General features: G+C 41.8%; 1 protein-coding gene across 1 annotated transcript in view; it reads right to left on the minus strand.

Annotated features, from left to right (window-relative positions):
* LOC132819666 (NACHT and WD repeat domain-containing protein 2) overlaps positions 1-26185 on the minus strand; it is a 124265-nt gene that overhangs the window by 58925 nt on the left and 39155 nt on the right. Inside the window, exon 2 of the mRNA XM_060831295.1 lies at positions 4282-4370. Coding sequence (XP_060687278.1) covers positions 4282-4370 — 89 coding nt within the window. The remainder of the gene's footprint in view (positions 1-4281; positions 4371-26185) is intronic.

Here is a 26185-nt window from a genome sequence, read left to right on the forward strand (position 1 = left end):
CTTTTAAATGAGTTCCTGAAACTTTAAATTCTTTCATTGGAACTTTTTATTAGTCCCTATCAATGTTATTGGTACCAACATGGTGACAACAACTGAGTCCCGACCTTCCCACTCCATGACCCTCTCCAGCCCTGAGCATAAATCCTTAATCCGCGCGTGAGCTTCCACCTGCCCAAACCCTGTCCCACACCAGCGCCCTGCACACCGCCTAACACCACCTGCCACCCAACCCCATCTAACACCGCCCCCGCCTGCTCCCTAAACCCCGTCCAACACTACTACTCTGCCTGCCACCTGCCCGCCACCCAACCCTGTCCAACCCACCACCTGTCCCCCAACCCCGTCCAACACTGCCCTCTGCTCACAACCTCGCCCGCTCCCCCAAAGCCTGTCCAACACCGTGCTCCGCCCGCCACTGCCGAACTCTGTCCAACACTGACCCCTGCCCGCTCCCCTGTCTGCTCTCAACACCAGGGCTGGACACCCACAAGAAGTTTGCTGCTGCTGCTACAGCCTTTTGAGGGGTGCGTCTCCAAATAGTGCGTGCGCACACACAGCCACACACCCAACTCTTCACTGTAATGTTTTGACAGGTTCCGCCTTTGCCCTGTACAGGACAATGTTGGAGAGATTATCTGGGGAAGAGGGTTTTAGGATATGTCCCTGTGTAGAACTCCAGAGAAAGTGTGTGTGTGTGTGTGTGGGGGGGGAGGGGGGGGGAATGGAAGGTCAGCCATTTAGAGATGGTGCCTGCGCTCTCATTACTCCAGAACTGTTCTCAACAGCACATTTAATCGTGTAAACAGAAGACGCGATCAGTGTTGGACACATGTCTTTGATGTAATGTTTCTGGGACCTCGAGATCTCCTTCGGATAATCCAATTTTAAGATAATTGGTATTCGGATAATCGAGGTTCCTCTGTGCGATGTTCCCGTTTGCTTCTCTTTTGGAATGGCTCTATCTCCTATGGTGATGTGGTCATTTCTCGCAGACTCCCTGAAGTCTCTCTTTGCCTATACGGCTTGCAAGAACCTCATAACTGTTGGACAATTGGAGGAGACGAATCTCCTTGAACACCACCTCCAGGGTGCCCAATTGTGCCTCACCTGCAGTCACAGCTTCCTGTCCAGCATTGTCCAAATTTGAGTGGCCTAATCTGAGAGGTGTGAAAGCATCCTCCAGCAAAGTCTCCAAGTAATTTCTCCCCCATTCACTGGTGTGCTGCAATGTCTGCAGCTTGGACTCCAGCTCCTCAACTCAGATCCAAAGTTTCATGAACTGCAAACACTTAAGCAGGCAATGTTCTTGGCTTTATTGCTATAGGCCCACAGTAAAAGAGCAAGGAGCTAATGTTGAAATTGTACAAGACATGTGTGTTGGACCTCAACTAGATACTGTGGAAAGATGTGGATGCACTGGAGAGAATGCGGAAGCGATTTACTAGAATGATTCCAGGAATGAGAAACTTCAGCTATGAAGATAGACTGAAGTTGGAACTGTTCTCTCTGGAGAGAAGACAGATGAAAGGAGAATTGATTGGGCTTTTCAAAATCATAAACAGGTTGGACAGAGTCTGCTTGGAAAAGAAAGAAGAACAAGAGGACATACAGTGTGGAAGTGTCATGGAAATTAAATGGACTCGACTCAACTATTAGCAAGAGCAAAGGAAAAGAACCTTATTATTTTTTAACCTCTGCATGCAGAGGGACCAATACACTTGGCAAAAATGCCTTGTGTAAGGGCACTTGAGCATAATTCAGATACTCTTCTTAAACTATTCTTATCATGCTCTCAAAGACAAAGTCTGGGAAGACTTGAGTTGTTATTTTTTCATTCCCTTGCTGTCATACTGTTCTTATATTTTCCCTTAGCTTGAACGTTTACAAAGTTTAAAATAAGACAAGCTGTCTCCTCGACTGCAAATTGTTTGCAAAGTTCAGCACAGTATTAAATGCAGAAAAGCATTTCAGATTTCACAGTGAATGTTAAATTTGCTAATTTTCCATTACATTTTCCCCCTTTTTGTCATTTTATGACAAGGACAACAAAAAAAACAGGAAGCAGGCCATTCGATGCCTTGAGTCCACACCACCTCTCTGAAGGACATCCCATCTACACCCGCTGCCCTACCCTAGATCCCTGTAACTCTGCATTTCACATGGCTAATACACCTCCCCTATGCATCCCTGAACACTATGGCAATTTAGCATGGCTAATCCATCTAATCTGCACATCTTTGGGTAATGGGACGAAATCGGATCACCTGGAGGAAACCCACATAAACAAGGGGAGAATGTGCAATCTCTACACAGTCACCGGAGGCTGGAATCAGACTTTAGTCCCTGACATTGTGAGGCAGCAGTGCTAACCACTGAACCACCATGACATGGAATTAACGTGATATGCAAACAAAGCAATGGTGAAGTGAGGAAAAATATTTTCAGTTGTGAGGGTATGTAATGCACAGACTGGTAATGTGTTGGAGGCAGGTTCAATTGATGCATTTGAGAGAGCACTGGATGGCCTTTTGGATTGCAATGATCTGCACTGATATGGGGAAAGGGCAGGAAATTGCTCCTAGATACTAGGACTGGTGAAAGCACAATGAGCCAAATGCTTTTTTTCTTCATGATAATAATTTTGCAATTCTGTGTTGTGACCGAAATATTCGAACTGGATCACTTTGTCTCCAATGTATCACATGCTGCAGCAGCTTCATATCACCCCTCCTGCCATCTCTATCGTATCACATTTAACTTGTGAACTAATTACTCTAGAATTCTAATAATAAATTTGATACCAGCCAGGAGAATGCAACCCCCTTGATTGTTACCACATCCAGAAATACTTGCTCCCTCCCGTATTGATGCTCACAGCAGCAGTACATTCCATGCACAAGACGACTGATCAATTCACAAAGGTTCCTTATATAGCACTTTCCAAATCCAGGACTGTTTCCAACTACAAGGACAAGGGCAGCAGATACATGGGAACACAACCACCTGCAAATTCCCCTCCAAACCACTCACCACCCTGAATTTGGAATATCCCACCATTTCCTCAGTGTCACTGGGTCAAAATCCTGGAATTCCAGCCCTAATGACATTGTAGATCTACCAAGTGCACATGGAATGCAGTGGTTCAAGTTGCTCACCGTCGCCTGCTCAAGGGCAGCTAGGGACAGGAAGTAAATGCTGGGGCTGCCCACGATGTCCATATCCCATGAATGAATTAATATCCCATGAAATAAGTAGCAAGCAATATCAGGAGTTTGATAAATAAATGCCACAATTTTACAGCTGTCTTTTTCATTTAAGCTATTTTAGCTTATTTGAAAGCTATTAGTTCAAGGTCTAAATTTGACTTTTGGTGAAATATTGAACTTGGAAAAGATTTACCAGATAAATTCCCACCTAGAACCTAGAAATACTTCTGATTATATGAAGGTGCAAATTTTCTGTTCAAAAATTGAATCATTGCAAATTACAATTCAATGTATGAGCCTGGACTGCGCACTGAATTTCTCCTTTCCAGAATAACTTCTGTAAGGAAAGGAATTGTACACGTTGTTCTTTCTGCAAAAATCACAAGGCTCAGTGTAGGCTACCGGGGGAGATGGGTGTCGGTTGAGTAAGATATGTCTGTACAAAGAGTTACAAGTATCTGTTTCCTGGTTCTGCAAAAACAAAAAGGACCACTATTAAGAGGTCATAAAGCTTGGTGTGAAAAAAGGATAGAAGGAAAGATTGTTTTGGAAAGCATGGAAACAGATGGCAGTGAAGAAGGATAAATAACAATAAGATCACAGAGGGAGGTGGTCAAATGGCCTTGTGAGGCCAGAGATAAACATTTTGTCACGGACAAGGCCGGATGAGTTCAGAGACGAACAGCCGGGTTTAGATTAGAAACAGAAGTAAACAGGGGAGGAGCAATGGGAGGAGGGAAGAGAAACGAAATACATAAATATTGTGTACTCGATGAATTCAGTGTGTGTGTGCCTGGCTGCCTAGTGGACATTGGACACAACACCCCTCTTGCAAGAGCACAATAAAAGATACTACTGATTCAGATCTTGTCTCAGACTGAAATTATTGAAGTGAGTGAGCTTCGTTTCTCACACTTTGCTGGAACTGTAGCAGAGAACTCACATACGTGTCACTGAAGGTGGTAGGGTGGAGGATGCTAACCTCACTGGAGGAGGGATGGAAAAAAAATGATGCTATCTGATTAGCGTAATGAGCATTAGCATCATGAGCCATTACAATTCAAGAGTCCATTACCTGGAATTCAAGCCCATAGTTTTCCCTGCAGAATTCCCGCAATTTGGGGTACACATGCTCCTTTAGTGATTTCCTTTCTGCTTCTGTATCTGCGAGGAAACATGTATCAAAATATCAATATATCAGAAACAGAGATACATTGAGCACATCTTGGTAACTGACAATGTTCAATTTTATGAAAGTAAGTAGAATAGCTCCTACAAAGCTGTTGATAAAATCATACACAAAAGTTGGATCGCTTGTTTTCATAAATTTGATGATGAGGAAAAAATAAAAAACTGCTGATAATCTACATGAGAATTTGAATTGTTTTATACTGGTTCCATCTGTAAAAGACTGCATGTGGACTCCTTGAATATTGCCATGAAACTTCTTATTTTTGAATTGATAATATCAATTTACCTGTGGGACCCATTTTGAAGTATGAGCAGTGAACTAGGAACGAGATCCTAAACATATCGACTGCTGTAGGTGCTATAACCAAAACTGTCGCACTTGTTCATGCTCTTCATTTTCTGTTACTTTCAAACAGACAAATCATATATTCCCTCTAATGTTTTCTAAAACTGACCAAAAGCTGTTGTGTCTGTACTGAAATAAAACACGCAACTGCAGATGCTGGCAATCTGAAACAAAAACTGAAATTGCTGGTGAAACTCAGTAGGTCTGGCAGCTTCTGTGGGAAGAAAGCAGAATCAATGTTTCAAGTCAGGACAGTTCTGATGAGGTCACCGGATTCAACATGTTAACTCTGCTTTCTTCCCACAGATGCTACCAGACCTGCTGAGTTTTACCAGCAATTCCGTTTTTTTGTTTCCGATCTCCAGCATCTGCAGTTGTATGTTTTATTTCAGTACATGAACCTTTTTACAAGGTTCTTGTAAAAGTGAGATTACGGCAAAGAAATGTGATGGTTTTGACTGTGAAGCAATTACTGGATGGTGTTATCAATGCAAAAATATAGAAAACGTATCAGATTTTTGTTCTAACAACAATGGAACAGTGGTGAAACTCAGCGGGTCTGGTAGCATCTGTGGGAAGAAAGCAGAGTCAATGTTTCAAGTCAGGGCAGTTCTCATGAAGTGTCACCAGGCTCAATATGTTAACTCTGCTTTCTTCCCACAGATGCTGCCAGACCTGCTGAGTTTCACAATTTCTGTTTCGGTTATGTCATTTCCTTCGTTGTTAGAACTAAAATCTGATAGGTTTCTATATTTTTGCATTGATAACACCATCTAGGAATTGTTTCTCAGTCAAAAACATTCTTTTGCCATAATCTCACTTTTATAAGAACCTCACTCCCTGTTAGAAGAGTAGTATCAGCAAATAATAACAATATCCTGAGAGCAATTATTTACTTTTGTGCTTGGCTCTTGGGGATTAAATTGCTGCATTTTACCTTCATAGTAGATCCAGCAACCAATCCTCTGAGTTGATAAATATGAGTGTTTTTTTTAAAGTACAGAATATCACAGAAGGTGTACATTCAAAGTCTTTCTGACAGATGAACATGAAAGTCGGAGATCGAGACTCATCAAAATAGCCCTTCATACAATGTGAATATTTTGGCTATTCCTGATATAGTGTTAAAGAGCAGATAACATTTGAAAATTAAGAGCTCAACATTAATCTAGCAGTCTGGTTACAAACACACACCAATATACTATGGGTTTTCAAAGTTTATGTCGATTTTAACTTTAGAAAAAATAAAAAGGAATTGAAAGCTCAGTTTTCAAAATGCAATATGGAAAATAAGGTAAGGAAAAAGTATCAAGAAAATAAATATTTATATCTCTGAATTAGGTAACATTGACAGTCTTTAGGTCTGGTACCATCAACCTAACCACTATTTAACCTATCAACTCGGTTAAGGACACTCTTTGGTCTGCCTGAAATTTGTTGATCTTCCTGAACAAGGAGACAACCTTGAACGAGTGTTGCAGACTCCAAGGTTTATGACAATGTGTTGAGGGACGCAGTAAAGGTTGGAGCAGCTGCTGCCAAGGCAAACTGGTGAAAGACTGAGGTCTTCCTGTTGAAGTTAAATGGAGATCCATTCAGTTAGTTACCGGATCCTTCTGGTGCTTCAAATACATGTAGATACAGCCTGGTTCAAGTAAGAGATGCCTTTCATTTGTTTAGATAGTGTTAATCTCCAATGTTTGTTTGTTTGCTTGAAATACTATTGTGCAGAACTGAACTGTGTGACTATTTATGTACAAAAGTATTTTTATGAATAAAGTAAATTTTTGAAATAAAAAAAACTTGCATCAATCACTCCATGGCCAATCTGTCCAGGGCAGGGGGTTTAAGGCACTAACTGGTTCAAAGATTTGCTGATGGAATCTGCTAAAGTCTAATGATTGTAATATTGTTTGCATTGTTTGATTCAATGATTGCCTTGTTCCTGGTTACCAACTATTGATTAGTCATAAAGGTCTCCAGGACAGAAAAAGCCTCTTCAGCCTACTGAGCTTGTACCTGTCAAAAACAAACATCTAACTGTTCAAAGGAGAAAGTGAGGTCTGCAGATGCTGGAGTATCAGAGCTGAAAATGTGTTGCTGGAAAAGCGCAGGTCAGGCAGCATCCAAGGAACAGGAAATTCGACGTTTCGGGCATAAGCCCTTCATCAATGGTTCCTGATGAAGGGCTTATGCCCGAAACGTCGAATTTCCTGTTCCTTGGATGCTGCCTGACCTGCTGCACTTTTCCAGCAACACGTTTTCAGCTCTAACTGTTCAAATCCCATTTTCCATCACTTGGCCAAGAGGACTGTATGCATTGGCGTCACAAGTGTATATCAAAAATTTCTTAAATATTATGAGGGTTCCTGCCTCTACTATCCTTGCAGACAGTGAATTACAGATTCCCACCAACTTCTGGGTGAAAAACATCCCACACATCCCCTCTAAGTGTCTGTGCCTTATCTTAAATCTATGCTCCCTGATCAAGGGGCAAGTGTTCTTCCTGTCTACTACTGAGATCGTCACTTTTTTTCTTTTATTTTTCTCATTTTTGGTTTGGAATTGAGAGTTGCAGTTGAGAATTGAACTTTGAATAGCAGCTTGGTTTAAAAAAGTACAAAAGATAAGTTGGATGTTGAATTGATCTTCAAAGGGAGGAGCAATGGTGGCCAGCAGCCACAGAGAGTGTTAAAAAAAAATTTAAAAAAGAGTGAAATGGCTCCCTCTCAGTTTTGGGCATGAGGCAATTTTGCTTTAGAAGCTGGTGGACCAGGAAGACAGTTTTGGTTTTGTAGATTTTCTTGAGTTATTGCCTTGTTGAAGATTCTCCGAAACAGAATCTTTAGAAATAAGTAAAAAGTCTCCAGACATCTGCAGGAGCTGTTTGCATTGACTGATGACTTTGGAATTCAAACAAGATACAAAGAACTGTGTATATGCAATACAACCCATCCTTCAAGGATTTCACACAGGCCTGGTATACATTGTTGAAATGGTTATCTAAATGTCAAATTATTTTATCTTTTTTTTTAATTTATCTCTTAACTGTATCTGTCTGTCTTTTGGTATGAGAGTGGGGTTTCATATTCAAATAATTGTACATATTAATTGGATTGCCTTGTAGTTTGTCATATTGAAGATTTGTTATTTGTACAGTGTGATTAGGAACAATTGAGCAATTTTGAGGGTCTTTGAATGTTCTAAGATCGCTTTGTTTTGAATCCAATGATTGATGAAGCTGATTTGGTTTGGGTTGCTATCCTGTGTTGTGACACTACCCTGTCATAATTTCAATTATGACCCCCTCAATTTCTGCTGCTCCAAAGAAAACAATCTACCCAATCTCCCTTAATATTACCCAATATTTATGCATAGTGTCACACAGTTCAAGTTTTTGAAAAGTACTTTCCTGGATGTGGGCATTGATGGAAGGAGCAACATTCATCCCTAACTAGCCTTGAGAAGGTGGAGGTGAGCTGCCTTTTGAATCAAAGCAGTCCATGTGGTGTTATGCAATTGTGCTTGAAGAAGCTTCCACATTTTTGACACAGTGATCGTGAAGGAATAGTGATCTGGTTCCAAGTAAGAATAGTGTGTAACTTGAAGGAAAACTTGCAGCTAGTACTGTTCTAGGGCATTTGCTGCCCTGGTTCTCTGAATGGTAGAGAAGATGCTGTTAAAGGAGCCTTGGTAGTTGTTGCTTTGCACATTGTAGATGGTACACATTGCTGCCACTGTGTGTTGATGGTGCAGAGAGCGATTGTTTAAGATGGTGGATGATCTGCCAGTTAAAGAGACTGCTTTATCCTGACTGGCATTGAGATTCTTGATTATTGTTTGAACGGCACTTGTCGACAATTGATAGGTATTCTATCATACTCTTGATTTGTGCCTTGTGGATGGTGGATGTCTTTGGGGAGGGGTCAGAGGGTGAGCTGCTCATCACAGAATTGCTAGTCTCTGAACTGCTGTTGCTGGTTTGATCATAATGATGGAGTGGGGAATCTGCTGGGCCATGAGTCTACAGATAGTGGTCAAATAAACTTCCGCTGCCACTGATTGCCTACAGCTCCTCACGGTTACCCACTTTGGAGTCGCAAGATCTGTTGAAATCTATCCCATTTTATAGGATGGTAATGTCACACCAACTTTGGAGGGAATTCTCAATGCGGATGCAGGTTTTGTCTCTATAGGACTGTAGATTGGTCATTCTTATCAATACTGTGGTTACAAAATCAGACACTTAAATGGCTATCCTGGACCATTTGCTACCCTTTACTCATTTCAGGGAGTTGGGGCCCGGGGTGGGGTGGGGTGTAAGGCAATTGAGGAGGCAAAGGGGTATTTGATATTTTGACCCAGAAGTGCCTCCTTACAAGTTCATGGCAGGCAGCATTAATGTCTGACAGTACTATTCAAGAATGATTTTCTTATTCAGACATTAAGTAAAATTTTGGGCTGATGTTCCAGTTCGAATGCTGAGTTATAATTACACATCTATCTTTCTACTTTACCGGTTTAACACCACATGATTCTTCACCAGTCAGGACCTTGCTTTACTTATCCATCTGTCTGTAAAAGAGCAGTGTTTTGCAACAGAAACAAAAGGCCGTTCAGACCAACAATCCTGTCACAATGTTTTGATCCATAATCAAGACTTCTTCCGTCTTTTTTCCTCTTCTTCTACTCAGTCATATATGCTGCAAATCTTCAGTTTGCAATGGTTGGTAAGTGTTCCTTTATTCAATTAAACTTATCTCAGTACTGCATCCTTGCGATCTATTTTCTTCACCATGCTGAATTTAATCTTCATTTCTCCAATATTCACTTCCCTAATCTCAAATAGGCTGTTGCATTTCATCTTCACTTTTCTCATTCCATCTGTTTCACCAGTTTTTGGTTTTGGTTTTGCTGCACTTTGACATCTGTGTCTTGATAGTTCCTCTGTTGTTACACTCCTCACGAATTTTTGAACCACCTCCCCTGTCTTTTATTGTTGCTGAAGTGTTTCTCTTCACACAATCTTTTTTCCTTTTAAGAGCCTCATCTCCTTCTGTCTCTGCCTACCTGTTGCTGCATATAACTTTTCCAAATTACACTGCTCTACTGCGGAGTGTAAATCAAATCTACATTTCACAAACAAACTGTATTCAAAACAGAATCACTAAACTGACACCACATTAATTTCTTAGTCTTCTGCAACAGTAGCCTCTAGAGAGAGAAAAAAAATAGCGTTGACATACAACAGCATTTGAGTTTTTTTCCATTTGAGTTTCCTTGTGATAGAATGCATTTCTTCTCACATCCTTTCCTGTAGCCAAGATGTCTGCAGAACGTACAATGAACTAGTTTCTGCAGTTTTGTGGACAATGCCATTAAATCCATAGAAAATGTTGCACTCTAATGTTTTCTCAATGAAATTTCCAAAAAAAGTCTCTTGATTTTTAAAATCCCGTCCAGTCAAGCAGGTTAGCCTACAGTTTTGTGATGTCCCATCTATACTGACAAAACAGATAAAAAAAATCATTTGATCTCTCAACTCCATTTTGTTTCAAAGCAGAGTGTTCATTCTTAATTTTGCTTTCAAAGTGAAGTGTCTATTTTTCATAAATCCATGAGCATTGTTGTATGAGTGTGGCCAATTTGCACTCTCTACAGACTGGAAATGGAAATTTATTTGCAAGTAATTAGAAGTAAATCAGAAGATCCAGGGGAAACTATCCAAATGTTATACTATTGGGACCAGATTTTGGCTACAAAGGTGGTCAGCTTGTGGCAGGAGATTTCCCATTTCTCCAGACCCATCTTGCTTAATAGATTTTAAATGGTCATGGTAACAGGTACGTACTGAGGCATGCTAGTTAAAAAGTCCACTTTGGTTGTCTGGGAGTTGCTCTATAATTTGAGGCCCTTTCACCCTCAATCTTCATTCTTGATCCATATCCAACAGCCCCTAATATCATCCATGATACTTTCAGCTAGAAGGAAAAGGACAGGTGCATAGAAGCAAGATCCCTTCCCAGCCACACACTATCTTTACTCAGAACTGTTTCTGGGTTGAAATCCTGGAACTCCCTTTCTAACAGCTCTGAGAATGTGCTCCCCATCTTAGATTGTGCTGGTTCAAGATAACAGCTCACCACAACTTTCTCATGGGCAGGTAGGGAAATAAATTCTGGTGCAGCAAGCAACACTTACAAGGTGTCACTGAACAAATGAAAATACCAACTCACCCAGTATCATGCAGAACCTAGGAGCATTATGGAGTTGGAAATAAGTTTCAAAAACTCTAATTCAGCTGTCTCCTTGCATATTCAATATGGTAAAAAACTCCCATTCATGATAGGATCAAAGCTTTTAAATCGCAAATGATTAATGAAGTTAATGAAACACAGCTACATTGTCATAATGAATATGGCTTCATAAAATGTGCAGAACATACAAGAATATAAGAACTAGGAGCAGCAGGAGGCAATTCAGCCCCTTCAACCTGCTTCGTCATGTGAAATGATCACGGATGATCTCATCTAAGCCTCAACTCCACTTTCCTACCTGCTCTGCAAAACCTTTTAACTCATTACTCATTAAAAATCCATCCATCTCCTTCTTAAATTTATTTAATGTCCTAGTTTCCAACACACTTTGGGCTACTGAATTTCACAATTTACAACTCTTTGAGAGAAATAATTTCTCTTAATTGCATTTCATAATCAACGGTGAACTCAATTCGAAACTGTTCAAGTAGATCCTACACAAATTGGCTTAACAATCAAAGTAGAATCATAGAGATGTAGTGTTACGATACAGGGTAAACCCTCCTGCTTAATTTAAAGTAGCAACACAGAAAAGATTTATCCTGTGCAGTAATCTGTGAAAATTCGAGAGGCCAAGTGCTATTTAAAGTAAAAAATTAACAACTTTATTTCTTTAAGTATAACAGAGAATGATTAACCAAAAACTACATACAACTCCTTCCTCTAACCTATCTTTTACCTTCCCTTCTATAATACTAGTCTGATAAAATCCCGATTAAGATTTAGAGTCATAGAGATGTACAGCATGGAAATAGACTCTTCGGTCCAACCCGTCCATGCTGACCAGATGTCCCAACCCAATCTAGTCCCAACTGGCAGCACGCAGCCCATATCCCTCCAAACCCTTCCTATTCATGCACCCATCCAAATGCCTCTTAAATGTTGCAATTGTACCAGCCTACACCACTTCCTCTGGCTGCTCATTCCATACACGTACCACCGTCTGCGTGAAAAAGTTGCCCTGTAGGTCTCTTTTATATCTTTCCCCTCTCACCCTAAACCTAAGCCCTCTAGTTCTGGACTCCCCAACCCCAGGGAAAAGACTTTGTCTATTTACCCTATCCATGCCCCTCATAATTTTGTGAACCTCTATAAGGTCACCCCTCAGCCTCCGATCGTCCACGGAAGACAGCCCCAGCCTGTTCAGCCTCTTCCTGTAGCTCAAATTCTCCAACCCTGGCAACGTCCTTGCAAATCTTTTCTGAACCCTTTCAAGTTTCACAACATCTTTCTGATAGGAAGGAGACCAGAATTACACGCAATATTACAACAGTGGCCTAAACAATGTCCTGCATAGCCACAACATGACCTCCCATCTCCTGTACTCAATACTCTGACCAATAAAGGAAAGCATACCAAATGCCTTCTTCACTATCCTATCTACCTGCGACTCCACTTTGAAGGAGCTATGAACCTGTAGTCCAAGGTCTCTTTGTTCAGCAACACTCCCTAGGACCTTATCATTAAGTGTATAAGTCCTGCTAAGATTTGCTTTCCCAAAATGCAGCACCTTGCATTTATCTGAATTAAACTCCATCTGCCACTTCTCAGCCCATTGGCTCATCTGGTGAAGATCCTGTTGTAATCTGGGGTAACCTTCTTCGCTGTCCACTACACCTCCAATTTTGGTGTCATCTGCAAACTTACTATCTATACCTCTTATATTCGCATCCAAATCATTTATGTAAATGATAAAAGTAGAGGACCCAGCACCGATCCTTGTGGCACTCCACTGGTCACTGGCCTCCAGTCTGAAAAACAACCCTCCACCACCACCTTCTGTCTTCTACCTTTGAGCCAGTTCTGTATCCAAATGATTAGTTCTCTCTGCATTCCATGAGATCTAACCTTGCTAATGGGTCTTCCATGGGAAACCTTGTCGAACATCTTACTGAAGTCCATATAGATCACATCTACCAGTCTGCCCCCATCAATCCTCTTTGTTACTTTCTCAAAAAACTCAATCAAGTTTGTGAGACATGATTTCCCACGCACAAAGCCATGTTGACTATCCCTAATCAGTCGCAAATGTGTTGCTGGTCAAAGCACAGCAGGTTAGGCAGCATCTCAGGAATAGAGAATTCGACGTTTCGAGCATAAGCCCTTATGCTCGAAACGTCGAATTCTCTATTCCTGAGATGCTGCCTAACCTGCTGTGCTTTGACCAGCAACACATTTGCAGCTGTGATCTCCAGCATCTGCAGACCTCATTTTTTACTATCCCTAATCAGTCCTTGATTTTTCAAATACATGTACATCCTGTCCCTCAGGATTCCCTCCAACAACACGCCCACAACCAACGACAGGTTCACCAGGCAGGTTTCGATTTTTCTCTGTATTTCGGTGTTTTTGGGGATTCTGCTTCACAGGTTACTGATCGATAATAGTACCTTTATGAGAGCTATTTTTTGGGGAGTCTCTACATGCTGGCTTGGCAGTTCTTCTCTCAACTGTTCAACTTTCCCCAGTCTTATATCCCCCCAAAGCACCGGATTTTGTCATTAGGTTTAGGATTGTCATTACACTAAATTCAAACTTGACTTAAGTTTGGTATTTTCGGGGTATAATTTAAACGGACTGGCCAAATTCAAATTTGTTTTTGTCTCAAATTAACTCAGCCAGTACTGTCTATTCTGAACCAAATGTTACATTGTAAATTCTCCAGTACTTGGTGTGCTTGCCAAGTCCTTCATGCTATTAAAGGTAGAGTATACTTCTACACCTTTAAAATGCCTCCCCCTTAAGAAAAAAATGCAAAGGTTTTGAAATGTTTGGCTAAACCTGGTTTGTTGGTTAATATCGATTTCAAATGGTTGAATGCTTCCTGGCATGGTTCTGCCCACCGAAACTTTGTGTTCTTCTTCAGCAATTTGGTTAATGGTGCCACTACACTGCTGAAGTTTGGAACAAAGTTGCAATAAAATCTGCTGAGTCTTAAGAATCGAAGCACCTCTTTGTTCAAGGTTGGTTGTGGAAACTCCTTGATGGCCTTTATCTTTGCGTTCTGTTGGTCAAATTTCCATGATCGATGTTATGTCCCAAGAACATCACCCATGTTTTCGTGAATTCTGTTTTATTTAAGTTTATCACCAGTTTAAAAACAAAACTAAAAACTTCTGTCTGACCCGCTGCCTGTTCAGGTTTTTCCTGCACCATTACATCAACCAGATTATCCGCTAACCGAACCTCAACTCTTTCATCTTTCTCTTACTTTTCACTTCTTGCAGTAACTTATAGCATGATCTGGTTACCACACAGTCTGGGAAAATACCAGGATATCTCTGTTTTAACTCTTCAGTTTCTTGGTCTTCCTTGGGCATCTCCACAACAAGGGGTGTCACTCCCACCTTGGATCCTGCCAAATCATTCCCAAGAACAAACTGAATTCCTGGAATTGACACTCTGTCAATCACTCCCACTCTGACAGTCTTAAATTGGTGCTCCAATCTGATCTTACGTCGGGGAATGCGAAATATTTATCCATCTATCCCACAAATTACTACTCGCTCAGGTAACAGATCAGAAAGAGTGCATATTTGCTCATCCCTTACTATCAGCGACTGGTTAGATCCTGTATCTCTCAGAATTATAATTTCTTGTCCTTCTCCTCCTGTTCTTTCTGAATAAACTTTACCCACAGAGGCGTATTCATTGTAGAGATCAGGTACTAACTCCATACCCAGCCCCTGCCTAGGCCGTGCGCTCTCCTGCAGCTCCTCAGTACTTCTTGGGGAATCCTTTACTATCTTCACCAATGCCACTGGCTTAGCATCCTTCACCACATCTTTTTCTACAGTACCTTTAATGACTGGCACTGTATCTTCACGTGTCCCACCTTCTGTCAGTGAAAACACCTTTTCCCAGTGCCCTTCTGAAACCACCGGCACTGTAATTTTCTGTGTCCCACTCCATTACAGTGAAACACTTGAGGCCTTTCACCTCCTGTCCACCTCTTGGGCTTCTATTTCATCCTGTGATAAATTCTTACCAGTGTTCTCTACTGTTAGTGTAGGATCTCCCCTTCTCCCAACTTCTCTCCATCACAATACAAAATTCTGGCCAGAAGCTTGTCCTACGCACCAACATGTACTCATCTGCTAATTCTGCTGCCCTTCTCACTTCCTGAACTTCTGTTCCTCTACATGAATTCCTACCATCTCTGGAAGTGAGTTTTTAAACTCCTCCAGCAGAATAATCTCTCTTTAAGCCTCAAATGTCCTATTGATTTTCAAAGCATGCACCCATCGATCAAAATGACTATGTTTAATTCTTTCAAACTCAACGTAAGTCTGGCCTAGTTCCTTCTTTGGATTTCTGAACGACTGTCTATATGCTTCTATTACCAATTCAAGAACAGATGGGAGGTGGAAAATCTGGATAAATGGTGCACTGAGAATAACCTAGCTCTCAATGTCAGCAAAACCAAGGAACTCATTACTGACTTTTGGCTGGATGTAACTCATGCCCCCCCTCCACATTAACAGCACAGAGGTGGAAGGAGTGGACAGAGTCAAGCTCCTGGTCATCCACAACAAGCTTTCTTGGACTCTTGATGTGGACGCACTGGTTACAAAGGCCCAGCAACGTCTCTTCTTCCTCAGGTAGCTGAGGAAATATGGCATGACGGTGAATACCCTTGCCAACTTTTATAGGTGTGCCATTGAGAGCACTCTGTCTGGATGTATCATTACCTGGTATGGTAACTGTACCATTCAAGATCGGTTACAGAGAGTGGTGAACCCGGCCTGGACAATCACAAAGGGCAACCTTCCAGCTATAGGATCCATCTACCAGGCCCACTGTTAAGGAAAGGTCACCAGCATTCTCAAAAATTCCTCCCACCCTGGCATTGTTTTTCTACAACCTCTACAATCAGGGAGAAGGTACAGAAGCCTGAATAACACACCAGGTGGTTTTGTAACATTTTCTACCCTACTGTTGTTAGAGTACTGAATGGACTCACAAACTCTTAACATTTGCCTGTAACTGTATTTTTGTTTTTGCTGCTGTTTACCTATTATTTATTTATCTATGCTACTCAACTCTGTGATCTGCCTGTATTGTTCACAAGACGAAGCTTTTCACTGTGCCTCGGTACACGTGACAATAATTTCAAATCAATTCAATAATCTCTTGACGCCTCATGTGACAACATGGCAAATACCTCACTAGGTCTGCCTATCAGATTAGTCTGAAGTACTATTACCCACTAAATCCTTGGCCAACTCCACCTGCCTCGCCAATTTTTCAAATGAAATAAGAAGGCTTCAACATCTTTCTCATCAAAATGTGGCAGAGTTTCTATATTTATATATATCACTACCATCTCTTTTAATCTCCATCCTGTTAACTTGACTTTGCTGACTAAGTCACAACTTCTCAAGTTCAAATTCTCTCTTTTGCTCAGCTAAGAACCTTCTCTCTCTCTCTCGCTATCCTCTCTCCCTCTCTTTCCTCTCTCTCGCTTTGTTTATCTTCTAACTCCATTTTCTACCTCTACTGCACTTGTCTGTTTCTCTGACACACCTAAATGTTTGAATAATTTCCTGACAATTTCAGCTTTACTTTCTCTTTAGTTACACCCAAATCTAACCTATTTGCTAATTCCAAGTGTATGGCCTTTTTGTTTCCTTCTAAACTTTCTTAGCAAATTTGAGAATCATCTTCAAATCCCAGAACCTCTTTAGCAATTTTAAGAGCCATTCCTCTTACTTTTAATTAACCACAAGTCATGAAAATTAAACAAATTGTCTCACCTATGTTTTATTTAAAGATCTAAGACACTAACCTGCAAGTGTTTAAATCTACTGGGATTTTTCGTACCCACAAATCTATTCAAATCTGTCTAGACCAATTGAAATCCTGGATGAGCCCCCAAACTGTTACGATACAGGGTAAACCCTCCTGCTTAATTGAAAGCAACAACACAGAAAAGATTTATCATGTGCAGTAAGCTGTGAAAATGTGAGAGGCCAAGAACTATTTGAAGTAAAAATTAATTACTTTATTTCTTCAAGTGTACGAGAGAATAATTAACTAACAACTGTTTACAACTCCCTCATCTAACTTATCTTTTACCATCCCCTTCTATAATACTAGTCCAATAAAACACCCAATTAAGATTTACAAAATAAAACTTCTTATCTCAAAACCAGGCAAGTTTCGCTTCTTCTCTGTATTCCGGTGTTCTTTTCTTCTTCTTGGGGATCCTGCTTCACAGATTACTGATTGATAAAGTTACCTTTAAGAGAGCTATTTTTCGGACAGTCTCTACATGCTGGCTTGGCGGTTCTCCTCCTAACTGTTCAATGTTCCCCGGTCCTATGCCCCCAAAGCATCGGATTGTATCACTGGCTTTTAAGATTGCCAATATACTAAATTCAAACTTGATTAGAATTTGGTATTTTCCGGGTATAATTTCAATTGACTGACCAAGTTTGAATTTGTTTTTGTCTCAAATTAACTCAGCCAGTGCTATCTATTCTGAACAAATGTTATATTGTAAATTCTCCAGCACTCGGTGTGCTTACCAAGTCCTTCACTCTCTTAAAGAAGAGCACTTCTACATCCTCATAACAACTGCATGGAAACAGACCCTTTGGTCCAACTCATCCATGCCGACTAGATACCCTAAAAACATTAGTTCTATTTGCCAGTATTTGGCCCATATCCCTCTAAACTCTTCCCATTCATGTATCCATCCAGATGCCTTTTAAATGCTGTAATTATACCAGCTCTACCACTTCCTCTGGCAGCTCATTCTATATACACACCATCCTCTGTGTGAAAACTTTGCCCTTAGGTTCCTTTTAGATCTTTCCCTTCTTACCTTAAACTTATGCCATCTAGTTTTGGATGACCCCAAACCAAGGAAAAGTCCTTGCCTATTTACCCTTTTCAGGCCCCTTAATTTTTTGTAAACCTCAATAAGGACACCCCTCAGTCTCCAATGCTCCAGGGAAAATAGCCCCATAGTTATCCCCACAGCTCAAACCCTCCAACTCTGGCAACATCTTTGTACATTTTTACTGAACACATTCTAGTTTAAAAGTAATTCAATAGTTTTTTTAAACAGACATGGTTTTCCCTTCAAGAGGATTTGCAGCGAATCCATAAGTTTGTGACTTTTACACTGTGGTTAAGGCCCTTGCAACAATCGTGGGCGGCACGGTGGCACAGTGGTTAGCACTGCTGCCTCACAGTGCCTGAGACCCGGGTTCGATTCCCGACTCAGGCGACAGACTGTGTGGAGTTTGCACGTTCTCCCCGTGTGTGCGTGGGTTTCCTCTGGGTGCTCCGGTTTCCTCCCACAGTCCAAAGATGTGCGGGTCAGGTGAATTGGCCATGCTAAATTGCCCGTAGTGTTAGGTAAGGTGTAAATGTAGGGGTATGGGTGGGTTGCGCTTCAGCGGGTCGGTGTGGACTTGTTGGGCCGAAGGGCCTGTTTCCACACTGTAAGTAATCTAATCCAAATGATGTCAGCATTAATTAAAAGGTCCTGCTCCATTTGGATTTCCCTCCTGTGTGGATTGCAGCCCACATCACACCCTTTCTACTGTTGCAAAAAAGGAACTTGTCAGAAAATCAAGTTTGATTAGCACTGGTGCACCAAAGGTTATAGCAACCATTAGACAGTATGATCCAATTTTAATATTGGATTGCCTTCTTTCACCACTACTACTGGGGAGTTGGAGGAGGGAGACGTGCTAGGATGTAGAGATTTGGCATTCTTGCATCATTTCACCCAGCAATAAATGATGAGACAGATTTTATGTATATTCTAAACAGGGCTAATCTGTAATCTGCTAATCCACACTGGTCATAATAATGTACAGAGCTGTATATTTTTTGTTGGCATTTGCTACTTTCTAAATAAGTTCTTGTAATCCTAATTTATTAAATGATGAAAAATTCCAAATTAAAGCCTTCATTCCATTTGATTATCTTTGTTTTTAATTCCATCATTGTTTTTAAATTAAACTGACTGTAACACAACATTCGACTGTGCTCTGTTGAAGGTGATAATACCAGAAGCCCAACTTCCTGTTGGCTAGGCTGGTACTACCTAGCACATTTGATGGGAAACTCCCAAGAATGTAACCCAACAAATTTACACTGAATCCTCAAACAGACCAAGGCTGTCATTTTTCTGATATGAATTTGCATAAATGATACTCCTCAGTAAGAGGAAACTGCTTACCTCGATCACTCTGTGTCATGGTACCAGTGTAACAGGGAATTTTCCTTGCCATTTTGTGTGCATTATATAACAATTGCTGTCTTCATTCATATGCAGTGAAACCTCAAACCATCTGTTTTTAGCTGTAATTCACACAATCTACTAAAGTTTCACAAATTAATTTCACTTTCAGTGCTAAACAGCTGTTTGTACATTATTCAAAGCACCTTTATTTCTTGCTGAAGTGGAATCCTTATTTTACACAATGTAACAGTTACATGAGCAAAAGACCAGATGACCAGCTCTTTTATTTGAACAATACATGGTTTTTCATATTCCCTTTATTAAAATCTTTAAAATGGACAGCACACAAAATAAGTTTGAACACACTTCATTTGATTGGTGGAAATTCAAAAATAGCTAGAGGGTCTCTCTAAGGAGTTTGACCCACCACAGGCCATGACTGGTGAGTGAAGAAATTTTGGGTTTCTAACCAGTAGCACGTTTAGCTTAATATCACGAAAAATCAGGAATAGCAGCTGAAACAGATATTGACAAGCAATGTTAAGAAATAACTCAATTGATGAAGAAGGAACACAATGCAATGTTCCTCACTACAGCAGGCTTGGCTGTAAAATGACCACTCTTTTGAAAGAACAATTGAAGGTTCTGTCTGTTATAGACAGGGATGAGAGAAAACTGAAACATCAATTCCGTCCCCTTACAATGTGTAATCAGTGTTTTCTGACAAAGGAATATGTACGTCTTTCTTAATTATTACGGCGTGTGGTTGAATCTGTCAGCTTAATTAAAGAGAATTACTGATAAATTACACACACACACACACACAAGAAAAAGTTATTAAAAAAGGATCTTTTGTACGTCATGTCCCTGATTCCTCCAGGGAAAGATTCATTCCAGGCTTTGTGAAGAAGTTGTTTCACTTCAGAAGGGTGAACCATTCAATAGAAACAGTATTTATCAGAATTGTTATGCAATTCTATGCATGCTGGCAAACTCACAATTGAACATTTACCTAGTTACGATAACTAGAGCATGCATCTTCGCTTCAAAGAGTAAGTTAAAAATAGGTAAATAATCTTAAAATTAAAATTTATGTCAACAACAAGAGTTGGTGATGGAATAATGTTATCGCAAATCAATCTGTGTAGTGACACTTTATATTTGTTTCAACTTTGATGGCCCTGGGCTAAACCTTGCCTTTTATGGTTAAGTGTGAATAACACTCAGTTTTTTGAGGGATTCTCAAACATTTTACACTTCATTAACTCGTATCCTAGCCCAAAGGCACCCCTTATGCCTGTCCTGAAAAACTCACCACTCACCGGATATTTGCTGAAAGACTAACATCACTTTCACCCTTTAAAAACTCACTGCACCTGAATATGCAATGTCACTACAGAACTGCTGAATACCCCCTCTACGCTCGCTTTGAGTGGAGGGGTGACACTTATTCTGACAAATCCTGATGAACCTATCCCAACAGTCACTGCACCAGAGGTCAGATCAGTTTTCCTCCATGTGAATCCAAGGAAAGCGATGGGACCAGATGGAGTACCAGGCCGTGTACTGAGGTATGCACAGATCAACTGGCAGAGGTCCTCTTGGACAGCTTCAACCTCTCCCTGCAGCAGGCCACTGTCCCTGCCTGTTTCAAGAGGGGCAACATCATCCCTGTGCCTAAGAAGGCTCATGTAGCATGTCTCAATGACTACTGCCCAGTGGCCCGAACCTCGGTGTCATGAAGTGCTTTGAAAGGCAACTGTTTCCTGACTCACAGGCCACAATCAGTGACGATTGGGGGCAATATTTCATCCTCACTAACACTCAACACTGGAGCCGCCCAGGGGTGTGTACTCAGCCCCCTACTGTACACACTGTATACCCATAACTGCATCGCCAAATACCAGACGAATGCTGTTTACACGTTTGCCAATGACACCACCATAGTTGGTCGAACCTTGGATGGCGACGAAACAGACGGGAGGTGGAAGACCTGGAAAAATGGTGCACTGAGAACAATCTTGCTCTCAATGCTGGCAAAGCCAAGGAACTCATTGTTGACTTGTGGTGGGACGTTACCCATGGCCTCCTACACATTAACAGCACAGAGGTGGAACGAGTGGAGCGAGTCAAACTGCTGGGAGTGGTCATCCACAACAAGCTTTCTTGGACTCTTCATGTGGACACATTGGTTACAAAGGCCCAACAATGTCTCTTCGTCTGCAGCTAGCTGAGAAAATTAGACATGATGGCGAATACCCTTGGCAAACTTTTATAGGTGTGCCATCGAGCGCATTCTGTCTGGATGTATCACTACTTGGTATGGCAACTGTACCATTCAAAATCGGAGACAGTTACAGAGCGTGGTGAACTCGGCCCGGACAATCACAAAGGCCAACCTCCCATCTATAGAATCCATCTACCAGGCTTGCTGTCACGGTAAGGCCGCCTGCATTCTTAAAGATCCCTCCCACTCTGGCAATGTTTTTCTACAACCTCTACCAACAGGGAGAAGGTACAGAAGCCTGACCACACGGACCAGCCGGTTTCGGAACAGTTTCTACTCTACTGTTGTTAGAATACTGAATGGACTCACAAATTCTTAACATTCACCTGTATCTGTGTTTTTTGTTTTTACTGCTGTTTACCTATTATTTACTTATCTATGCTACTTAACTCTGTGATCTGCCTGCATTGCTCACAAGACAAAGCTTTTCACTGTGCCTTGGTATACGTGAAAATAAATTCAATTCATTTCCTGACATTTGCTCTGGACATAGTAGACAAGGGGAAATTGTTGGCAAGCTTTATGCTTAGTGACCTGGAGGTCCCTCTGAGCGGGTTTGCACAAATATGGGATTTAGACAATAGACAATAGACAATGCAGGAGTAGGCCATTCTGCCCTTCGAGCCTGCACCACCATTCAATATGATCATGGTTGATCATCCTTAATCAGTATACTTTTCCTGCCTTACCCCCATAACCCTTGATTCCACTATCCTTGAGAGCTCTATCCAACTCTTTCTTAAATGAATCCAGAGACTGGGCTTCCACTGCCCGCTGGGGCAGAGCATTCCACACAGCCACTACTCTCTGGGTAAAGAAGTTTCTCCTCATCTCTGTCCTAAATGGTCTACTCCGTATTTTTAAGCTGTGTCCTCTGGTTCGGCACTCACCCATCAGCGGAAACATGTTTCCTGCCTCCAGAGTGTCCAATCCTTTAGTAATCTTATATGTCTCAATCAGATCCCCTCTCAGTCTTCTAAACTCAAGGGTATACAAGTCCAGTCGCTCCAGTCTTTCAGTGTAAGGTAGTCCTGCCATTCCAGGAATTGACCTCGTGAACCTATGCTGCACTCCCTCAAGAGCCAGAATGTCTTTCCTCAAATTTGGAAACCAGAACTGCACACAGTACTCGAGGTGTGGTCACACCAGGGCCCTGTACAGCTGCAGAAGAACCTCTTTGCTTCTATATTCAATCCCTCTTGTTATGAAGGCCAGCATGCTATTAGCCTTCTTCACTACCTGCTGTACCAGCATGCTTACCTTCATTGACTGGTGTACAAGAACACCCAGATCTCTCTGTACTGCCCCTTTACCTAAATTGATTCCATTTAGGTAGTAATCTGCCTTCCTGTTCTTGCCACCAAAGTGGATAACCATACATTTATCTACATTAAACTGCATCTGCCATGCATCTGACCACTCACCTAACCTGTCCAGGTCACCCTGTAATCTCTTAACATCCTCCTCTCATTTTACCCTGCTACCCAGCTTAGTATCATCAGCAAATTTGCTAATGTTATTACTAATATAATCTTTTATATCATTAACATATGTTGTAAAAAGCTGCGGTCCCAGCACTGATCCTTGCGGTACACCACTGGTCACTGTCTGCCATTCCGAAATGGAGCCGTTTATCACTACTCTTTGTTTCCTATCAGCCAACCAACTTTCAATCCAAGTTAGTACTTTGCCCCCAATACCATGTGCCCTAATTTTGCTCACTAAATACCAAGCGCCCTAATTTTGTCCTTCCTCCAGGACCAGTAGACCATACTAATCTGGTCTGAAGTTCTCACCTGGGCCAGTGAACTCTCAACTGTCTGGACAAATGCTTAGCAGTGTGGAAAGATGATTAATATCTTTCTCCATTCTGCCACTGTGAGTGGCATAAACCTATCACCGATACCACATACTCAATATACATCTGTAACTGCTGTGACCTAAACTCGCTCAAGTCTCATGCTCTACACTCTCACTATTGCAGCAACTTTCCCTTATTCACTCTCAGCCACTCTAATCCCCAACTCACCCTATATGTCCTCTGTGCTGTCTACTCACTTGCTTGGGTCACCTCTCCACCTGCACTAAAAGTAATAGCTTTGCCATCTACTTTCATCTCCCTTAATATCTGCCTCCCTCTCTCTCATTCTGGGAGGAAAACAGCATACAATATGGCAGAAAGAGTCAAGATGAGTAGTGGGTTCTGACACATTCAGCTCCTCACTTTTAATGAGGAGAGGATCCCGACACTGACCACCACATGTGGCTGATTTATCATGCCCTAGTCCCTGTACTGGTGCTGAACCCTGCTCTGGACATACTTTGAAGGTTAGGTTGATAGGTATGCTAAATTGCCCCGTAGTGTCCAGGGGATGTGCTGGTTAAGTGGATTAGCCATGGGAAATGCAGTTACAGGGATAGTTTGAGGGGTGTGGATTGCTGTTCGGAGGGTCAATGTGGACTCATTGGGCTGAAATGCCTGTTTCCACACTATAGACTCTATGCTGTGTCAGGGCCCTTTGAGCAAAGGCTGTCCCTTTCGATGTGAATGAGGCCTGCTGATATCCATGACAAGCTTCTTGCAGTTGTGTTTCAGTGGTCAACAAGGTAAGACAGATGTCATATGGACCTGGTAGTTCTGGGTGAGGGATCATACAGTACAAAGGCAAGACATGGAAATACAACACAGGGATTGTGAGTATCCAGGGAGGCTCAGAATGTGTGAGCATTAGGTTTGACAGTGTGTGAACAGCCTGGAGATTTAACATGGTCCAGTCCAGAGCTGGTTGTGTGTTCCTGTGTGGCAGCGTCCATGCTGCAGCATTACAATGGTGGCTGCTGATGAAACCCGAGGTACAGCTTTGAAGTGCAGAAAGGTGCTGCAAGTGGAATGAAGACATGCCATGAGGATTCTTACAGGGCTTTTTCATGTTAGCTGCTAATGTCTGCGAATGTGGAGTGCACATTACTAGTGCTCATAGAATATGCCCTAAAATGCTCATGTCCCGCGTCCAACATGGATGCCCTTTGGAACAAGTGGAAAGTTGAAGTCGTCAGTACCCATTCTGATATTTATGTCAGGATTTCTCAATGTCTAGCTTGTTTGACCCATCTCCCACACTTTCTGCCCTCACCCCTTTCCTTCCCTGCTACAACAACAATAGGGTTCCCTGACCTTCACTTACCACCCCACCAGCTTCCATATCCAAAAGGATTATAAATTGCCATTTCCTTTAACAGGAGACCATGCCAGACATGTATTCCCCTCCCCTCCCTTGTCAGTCTTCTGTATGGACAGGTTGGGACACTCTGGTCCACTCCTCCTCCACTCCCAATAACTCGTCACACCCCACAGTACCTTTTTATGCGATCACGGAAGGTGTAACACTAGTTTACCTCCTCACCGTCAGATATACCTTCCAGTTGAAGCAGTGATTTACTTGACCTTCATTCAATCGAGTCTACTGTATTCACTGTTCACAATGTGGTGTCCTCTACACTGGGGAGATGAAGTGCAGACGGAGTGACCACTTTGCAGAAAATCTGTGTCTATCCATAAAAATGACTCTAATCATCCAGTTGTTTAAGTCTTCAATACACCACCCCTGTTCCCACCCCAATACTTCTGTTACAGACCTGCTGCAGTGTTCCAGTAAGCCTCAGCACAAGCTCAAAGGACAACATCTCATTATCCGCTTAGACATCCTGCAGGTGTTGAGGACTCAATGTCAAGTTCAAAAACTTTAGAGCCTCATACCATCATGCCATGTTTTTGACCCATCACACATCCAGGCCTGTTGTGACATGGATCGCTTTGAGCACAGTCACCTATTCTTACCTACTCCTAGGCCTATTTCACACTACATAGAAACATTGAAAATAGTGTAAGAGTAGGCCATTCGGTCCTTCGAGCCTGCACCACCATTCAATACGATCAAGACTGATCATGCAATCTCAGTATCTCATTCCTGCTTTTTCTCCATACCCCTTGATCCCTTTAGCCATAAGGGCCATGTCCAACTCCCTTTTGAATATATCTAACAAATTGGCCCCAAAAGCTTTCTGTGGTGGAGAATTCCACAGGTTCACACCTCTGAGTGAAGGAATTCTTCCTCTTCTCAGTCCTGAAAGGATTACCCCTTATTCTTAGACTGATTCCGGACTTCCTCAACATCTGGAACATTCTTCCCACATCTAACCTGTACAGTCTAATTTGGATTTTATGTGTTGCTATGAGATTCCCCTTCATTCTTCTAAATTCTAGTGAGTACAAGCCCGTTGATCCAGTCTTTCCCTATATGTCAGTCCTGCTATCCTGGGAATCAGTCTGGTGAATCTTCACTGGACTCCCTCAATTGCAAGAATGTCCTTCCTCAGGCTAGGAGACCAAAACTGCACACAATACTCAAGGTGTGCCTCATCAAGACCCTGTGTAACTGCAGTAAGACATCCCTACTCCTGTACTCAAATCCTCTCGCTATGAAGGCCACCATACTATTAACTTTCCTCACCATCTGCTGCACCTGCATGCCAACCTTCAGTGACTGTTCCACCATGACATTCAGGTCCTGCTGCACCTCACCTTTTCCTAAACTTCCCCATTCAGATAATAATCTGCCTTCCTGTTTTTGGCCA

Source organism: Hemiscyllium ocellatum, chromosome 1 (genome assembly GCF_020745735.1).
Source record: "Hemiscyllium ocellatum isolate sHemOce1 chromosome 1, sHemOce1.pat.X.cur, whole genome shotgun sequence".
Taxonomy (NCBI): domain Eukaryota; kingdom Metazoa; phylum Chordata; class Chondrichthyes; order Orectolobiformes; family Hemiscylliidae; genus Hemiscyllium; species Hemiscyllium ocellatum.